We start from the raw sequence: 8,268 nt of genomic DNA on the forward strand, positions 1-8,268 counted from the left end.
TCTTTTTAACAAGAATTTAAGAAATTTTGTTGATTGTTTTTTTTTTACTCTCATCGATTTAATGTATATGAGATTAGTTTAAATAAAGTTTAATACTAGACTAGATGTTTAAATAAATAAAATATTATATTTTGAATGACAATGGGACACTTATAAAGTGTCACTATATAAAAAATATATATATTTTTTATAAAAATTAGGGACACTTATTTGTGTCACTAAAACCAAAAAAAAGTGTCACTAAACAGCAGCACTTATTTGGGATATACCGACACTTTATTATGTGTCGCTATATACCCTAGGGACTGCACATATAGCGACACTATTTTTAGTGTCGGTATTTTTGCTAGCAGCACTTTTTTTAAGTTTTAGGGACACTTAAAAGTGTCGCTATAAACCGTTTTTGTAGTAGTGTATATATATATATATATATAGAGAGAGAGAGAGAGAGAGAGAGAGAGAGAATTAGGATGGAATATTATTAATAGCACTAGGTTATTTGTGTTATTAAAACTTTGCCACTTTGATGAAGGGGTGTATGGGTAGGATATTATGGTCTCTAGGATTTAGTGGGTGGTTGGTAAAATAGTATGGTTTAAAGAGTGAAAATGCTTAAAAGAGTAGGTCTAACAGCGAAAAACTTGTTAGCACCAAGTATTTGGTGCTATCAATAGCATTGTAGTCAGATATAAATATATATATTAAGAATCCAGCTACTATCCTTTAGAAGGATGGAGACCTCCGTTTTATCAAGTTGTTTTTGATGATAGAGATCCCGAATCCATAATTGAAATAAGTTGAAGTTGATCTAGAGCATTTGAAGTACCTGAAAACTAAATTTCATAAATTTTAAAAAATATTTATATAGTGATCAAAGGATCGCAAAATCGATAGTTTTTGACCGCCTATATAAGCCGTGTGTTTGCTTGTTTAATAATATAGAGCAATCCAAACTATTTAAATTTTTGATAAAAAAATCTTTATACTATTTAGATAACGTTTGATAATTCTGATCATGAATTGAGAAAGTCTAACCTTTATTTCCAGAAGGTTTTTCATTTTTTGACTTTTTGATGGACTTGATAATAATTTTTAAAAATTATAAAATTCGGTTTCTAAATATTTTTAGTAGTGCAGTTTAATTTTAACAGTGCTAATTGCCAATTTAGAGTCCTGATCATCCAAAATGACTTAATAGGACTAAGGCTTTTATACTCCTAAAAGGATAGTAGCTGAACCATATATATATTTACAATACTATGAATAGCAAATGGGTTCCATTGCTACTTTGTTTTCAACAATAGAGCTTTCAAATCTATGATCAGCATGGTTAAATATGATCTAGGCAACTTGAAGTATTTACAAATTAAATTTCATATATTTTAGATATTGTTCTCTTGTGCATCAAGTGGGCACAAAAATAAACAATTAAAAATAAATATCCTTCAAAATGTGACGATATGATTCTTGTAATCGAGATCAAGAGTATAGATCTTATTTTAAATATATAGTTTAAAATATTTTTTAATATTAATCCAACTGATTTGGATTTCTTTACACTGTTAAACGAGCAATTCTCTCATATCGCCTTATTAAAATTTCAAAATTTACAACCCTTTGATCATTAGGTCAATGACGTCGAAAAGATTTTACGTGGTTCGGCCAACAGCCTACGTCCACGGATGAAAACGGAGCAAATACTTTATTAATGTCGGAAGACTGAGTACAAAGAAAATCTCTTAAAGAACAAAAACTTAATTAGACCGGAAACGTCGAAATCCGCATCCGAACAAGCGACTTCCAATAAGCGGCTCGGCTCCTCTCACCAGTACGGAACAGTCTTCCTTGATGCTCACTTAATTAACTAGTATGGCTCTTAATTTGGTCGCGGCATCATTAGCTTGGCCGTAGCATGTATATATTATTACATGTCTCCTAACTAGAGTCTAATCCTAATTCAATTATTAGAATTAAACTCCTACTTATAATCCATATATGCCAAATTAAATCTAAATTATATCTAATCCTAATTAGATTAGGATTTAACTTCAATTTAGATAACTACAAATTTAAACCAAATATAATAATATTATTTTCAGAGTATTTTTATGTATTATTATTGAAGTATGGTGTATAACATTGTTGAAGAATTTTATAAAATAATATGATTATAATATTATCATATATAATATTTTAATTATTTTATATTTTGTAAAATATATTATTTTTTATGTGCATTATTGTACATATTAGACTGTTAGATATATTTCGAATTCTAGTACTGCAAGGTTTTCTAACCCTATTATGTTTTGATTATCTCATTAAGTTAAGTTTAGATTATTCCTAATCTTATTGAGATATTCATAATTTTAGTGAGTTTGAATTCTTAGTTGCATTCGGATTTAGCCACTATTATAAATATACGATTTATTTTATTGATTTGGTGCGGCAGATGAGAGAGAGTTTGGGTTTATTTTTGGGACTAGGGTGTTGCGAGAGAGGCATATTTTGTACACCACTATTATAACGGAGATCTCCACTCTATCTTTGCCCTTGGACGTAGACTGGTGGCCGAACTACATAAATATTGTGTGTTTTATTTTTCTTCTCTCTTTCTCGGATCTTTATTTTTTTTGGTATTTTCACACCCGATGAACTAGATTTTTTTGGTTTTAGTTCTAACAAACTGGTATCAGAGCCGGATTATTCGTTTGGGTGTTTAAGTCATCGACGAAGATTGAGATCGAGAAGTTTGTTCACTTTAGCAGTTTCGCTCTACGGCAAGTTGTCGTTGTCGTTCTGATGCAACATTGCAAAAGGCGTTATTGGAGATGCCAAGATTGGCACTTTAGAGAATCCTGCGGATTTGCTCATTAAGTTTTTAGGCGATCAAGGTTAAGTACTCCGTAAACTTGTTCGTATGTGTAGCACTTCAAGAGCTTTTGGGATTTTGGTGGAGAAGACAGAGAATTCAACCCAAGGTGGAGATTGTTAATATGTTTCGAATTCTAGTACCGCAAGGTCTTTTAACCCTATTCTGTTTTGATTATCCTATTAAGTTAAGTTTAGATTATGCCTAATCTTATTGAAATATTTCTAATCTTAGTGGGTTAGTATTCCTAGTTGTATTCGGATTTAGCCACTATTATAAATATACTCTTTATTCTATTGATTTGGTGCAGTAGATGAGAGAGAGTTTGGGTGTATTTTTGGGATTAGGGTTTTGCGAGAGAAGCATATTTTGTACACCACTATTATACTGAAGATCTCCGCTTCGTCTTTGCCCGTGGACGTAGGCCGGTGGCCCAACCACATAAGTATTGTGTGCTTTATTTTTTTTCTCTCTTTTTCGGATCTCTTTTTTTTGGTTTTTCGCACCCGACGAACTAGATCTTTTCGGTTTTAGTTCTAACAAACTAGTATTAGAGTCAGATTGTTCGTTTGGGTGTTTAAGGCGTCGACGAAGATTGAGATCGAGAAGTTTGTTCACTTTAGCAGTTTCGCTCTATGACAAGTTGTCGGTCTGATGCAACATTGCAAAAGGCGTTATTGGAGATGCGAAGATTTGCACTTCAAAGAATCTCGCGGATTTGCTCATTAAGTTTTTTTAGGCGATCAAGGTCAAGTATTCCGTAAACTTGTTCGCATGTGCAGTAGCAATTTAGAAGCTTTTGGAATTTTGGTGGAGAAGACAGAGAATTTAACCTAAGGTGGAGATTGTTAGATATGTTTCGAATTCTAGTACCGCGTGGTCTTCTAACCGTACTCTATTTTAATTATCCCATTAAGTTAAGTTTAGATTATACCTAATCTTATTGAGATATTTCTAATCGTAGTAGATTTATATTCCTAATTGTATTCGGATTTAGCCATTATTATAAATATACCCTTTATTCTATTGATTTGGTGCGGCACATGAGAGAGAGTTTGGATGTATTTTTGGGATTAGGGTTTTGCGAGAGAGGCATATTTTGTACACCACTATTATAATGAAGATCTTCGCTCCGTGCCCGTGGACGTAGGCCGGTGGCCGAACCACGTAAATATTGCGTGCTTTATTTTTCTTCTCTTTTTTTTGGATCTCTTTTTTCTGGTTTTTCGCACCCGACGAACTAGATCTTTTCGGTTTTAGTTCTAACAGTACATATATTAATATATAGACAAGGACAATCTTGATATTTACAAGTTTTTTAAAATTTACTCTTTAACCACTACGGCAAAAATTGTGTATAGTGACACTTTTAAGTATCAGTATAGGTCAAAAAAAGTGTTGCTGGCTAAATTACTGACACTTTTTAAAAGTGCTGTTATATATAGGGTCGCTATAGGTAGGGCCGTCTTGATATTTGACACCCACTCCTCCAGCGATCTGTGGCGGAGGGATACGTGGCGATCTTAGCCCTCTACGGTCCCTGCGAGATCCTCGCGGCCGAACTCCAGCCGTTGGAACCCTACCTTGTCGGCTGCAGCGGTGGAGGAGGAGAAGGGGAGATGGTGATCAAATTTTTTTTTCTTTTTTATTTGTAATCGAGCCAAGTGGGCTGCGTGTGGTTGGTTGAGCAGAGGAACATTTTGTTTTTGATTGGATTCAACTTTATATTTAAGCCTTAATAGATTTTTTTAAAAAATTTTGGTATAAATGGGACACTTATATAAAAGTGTCCAAAAAATATGTCCCTATAATCTAATTCTGTTGTAGTTCTACTGTTCTTTAAAATTCTTAATAAAATGACTAAATAAGATTTTAGTTATCCTAGAGAATAAGAAAATATCAAACCACACAATTTTCTTTATTCCTCTGTATTCTAGAATAGTATATTATCCTAAGAATAAAAATATTTGTTTCGTTAAATATTGTTTCATTACCAATTGCAACCTTAGGAACTAGTGTTGCGGTTCACTTGATAAAAGTTTATTTTATTAAATGACAGATGTTATTAAATGACAGATGAGGGGGGATTGAAATCGAAAACGATTTTTTTTTTATAAATAATTCTATTAATTTTTATAATTATAAAAATAAAATTTTTTAAAAAATAATTATTAAAATAGACCTCTAAATGCAGTGAATGATTCACCGCATTCATTCATCCTTTTTAGGAATAAAAAAAGAATAAAAACGGTGAACCATTCACCGTTTTTACCATAGTAGAAATATAGAAAAAAGTAAAACAAAAAGAAAGAAAGCGGTGAATGGTTCACCACTTGTTCACCGTTTTAAAAAGTGGTGAATGGTTCACCGCTTTTAAAAACGGTGAATGATTCACCGTTTTTATAGGACTATATTTACAAATAAAAATTTAACAGATATAATTTTAAAATAAAATTTTAGGAGAAAACTATTGCACTAAAAAACCCATCGAAAACTCATAGAACTGACAAGATTAAGGATGTTGCCTAGAAGATTAATCTATTAGTCAATTGCCAAGAGTGATTAATGCCATCTCACTCCCAAGAGTAGATTGGAGTTAAATCCCAACATCAATTAATGCTTTAAATCCGGCTTATTATAGATCATCATGCACCACCACATTAGTGTCCTCGCCCCTTAGGCTAGCAGTGTGTCACGAACTTAAGTAAAATTACTTGTGAAGCCCATGCGACACTCGCCTTTCTCCACAAAGTGAGCAAGTCATCAGTCTCTCTGCTTGCTAGCTTGGGCGTACTCAGCCCAACAACTAAGTATAAGAAAGAAAGAATTTGAGCAATATTGTATTGTAGTTGAGAGCAGTGATGTTACAACTGATTTTCTAAAGAGTAGAGATGGAAGTCACAACTATATATAAGCTACTCACCACCTGAGCTATCAAATGGAAAGGCGCCAAATGACACAAAGCTATAAGCCAAAACGGAAGGCTACGATCGAGCTCCTAAGAGATTACGTTTATTATTTTTCTAGAAATTCTAAAGGACTCTTGACTATTCAGCATTTGTGTCCTTAGTCTGATACCTGTAGAGATACTTTTAGAAGGCTCCATCTCTTTTGGAATTTGGGTGATTGTAAAGAAAAAATCAGTAAAAACTATTTTGTGGCTGAATTAAGGATACATTCAAGTGTTGTTTATTATGTCGTTGGGTATATATTTTATGCCTAATTTCTACTCGATTGATTTTGTGAATAATATGATATCAGAGCTAATTCTAAGTCTCTTTAATTGTGCGGAGTTTTACCTTACATGTCAATTCCACATACTCTTTATATATATATTTATCATGCGCATGAGTGAAAGTATTAAATATATTATTGAGTCTGTTTCTTTTGAATAATATATGTAGATATATTTTTTTTGATAATTATTCCCGAGATATTAAAGTTCATTACATTTTTGCAAATAGTAACAAGTTGGCATAATCCTCGAGCATTGGAAGCTTTTGCTGTTGATCATACCCATACATTACTCTAACCATCCTTGTAAAGTTTAATGATGCCCCAATAAAATCAGGTGAGAAGGTTCTCTGAGTGAAGTATTCTTTGTTGAGTTCTTCCCATTTCTTAGAAATCAAATGCATCACGTGTTCTCTGGCGTTATGCGTAGAGCAATGAGGGTTCTCCTTCATGTAGCACTCAATGTATGAACCATCAAATCCTTCTTGATTCTCATCCTGAAAAATTATAAAAATGATATATAAATAAATTAAAAGTATATTATTATAACGATTCACTCTTCTAGTTCTAACAAATTATTGGATTCAAGCAACAAAAGTATTTATGCCAAAGTTATTGGCCAGGTGCTAGGTACATATAATTAAAGCCTACATAGATTTTCTAACATTGTTTGAAGTTCTACGAGGTGTGTCATAATTATGTTTTTGATACACCCCATGATTTGGAATAATTTTAAATATGAGATATGATTTGACTAAAACTCTTTACTGGGCTATAATATTTTGGACGGTAGTTATACCTAAAAAGTTAAAAGAATTAAGCGTGCCAAGTTCGAAGTCTAGTTAATTCACATTTTCAACTAAGTATATTTTCAAAAGAAACGAACATAATAGGTAGCATGCTACCCTTCTCTCTCTCAAAAATAAAAAAAAGAACTCTGATATGAAAAGTGAAGCGTCTCAGTTATACCATACTACGAACTAGATACTAGTGCAAATTTCAAAAAAAGTGCTTTGCACAATAGTGCACCTTGTGTACAAACAAATAATTGGATTTTCGGACTCAACAAAAATCTAACTTCTGTGGGAAGCAATGTATCATGAACACTTCTGTAAACCTCGCGTGTTCGTGTCGGACACATGTCCGATGTGGACACTCTTTGGACGCCCATTTAATATCGATTTATAACGCATACAACTAAAAAAAATATATGTATCTATTTTTATTTTATTTTTCTATGCATATATAATGTAAGATGATAAATATTTTAGTTTTTGATGAACGCATACAAATTTTTTTAATAATATAAATAAATTATGTATGGTGGAGAATTTCTTTTCTTAAAATATATAAACTATCAATAAAAATTTTACTAATTTTAATTCGTACGAAAAATATAATAATATTTTACCAAAATTAATATTTTATACATAATTAAAAAATATTATTATATTAATAATATTATATTTTATTAGCAGTGTCTATATCATGTCTGTATTCTAATTTTTTTAAAGTTGCCCAGTCACAGTCTCCGAGTCGTGTGGTATCTCGTGTCCCGTGTCAGTATCCGTGACGCCTAGGTGGAAAGCCATTATCATGTGACAATGATCCAAAAAATATTGCCAAATTTCATAAGCAATCATGCTTCACGCAAAAGTAATAAGAAAATAGGGCCAAACAGCTCTAGCTAGTCTTTGTATTTGTTTTTAATTTATTTTTTCATTTGTTCTCTAGATTGAGACGTACAAAACACTTGTTGAAGTTCATTTCATGATATATATCTCATAAGAAAGCTACGTACGGGGTATCATTAAGCTCGGCCTCAACCAATTGATACAATCAAAATTGACAATACAATATATATCCAGTAAGATAATGTAAACCAAAAAAAGAGTTACTTAATTTCTTTGTTTCTTATTGCTTTCTCAATATTAAGGCAAGTTTTTGTTTTTTGTTTTTTTCCTACTATCTATTAGAAAGGAAAAATTGGAAAATACGAAAGCGACGAGGAAGCTATTACCTTGGCACTTCCTAGATCATCCCAAAGGCGTAGAATAGTCGCGGTACAAGAAATAACTGCGGGGTTACTCTCAATAAGATCAATAGTTTCTTTTGTTATTCCATGTCCTAACAAGAAAAACATGTGCACCGAGACGACATGT

At 32.2% G+C, this 8,268-nt stretch overlaps 1 protein-coding gene across 1 annotated transcript; it reads right to left on the reverse strand.

Annotated features, from left to right (window-relative positions):
- Nucleotides 1-6,235: 6,235 nt before the first annotated feature.
- On the reverse strand, nucleotides 6,236-8,262 carry LOC109705145 ((3S,6E)-nerolidol synthase 1-like). Its single transcript, XM_020225898.1, has 2 exons — nucleotides 8,127-8,262; nucleotides 6,236-6,603 (listed from the first exon to the last, which is right to left on the reverse strand). The coding sequence occupies exons 1-2, from the start codon at nucleotides 8,247-8,249 to the stop codon at nucleotides 6,319-6,321; spliced, it is 408 nt and encodes a 135-aa protein (XP_020081487.1). The 5' UTR covers nucleotides 8,250-8,262; the 3' UTR covers nucleotides 6,236-6,318.
- Between the last annotated feature and the right edge of the window lie 6 nt (nucleotides 8,263-8,268).

Source organism: Ananas comosus, unplaced genomic scaffold (assembly GCF_001540865.1).
Source record: "Ananas comosus cultivar F153 unplaced genomic scaffold, ASM154086v1, whole genome shotgun sequence".
Classification (NCBI taxonomy): domain Eukaryota; kingdom Viridiplantae; phylum Streptophyta; class Magnoliopsida; order Poales; family Bromeliaceae; genus Ananas; species Ananas comosus.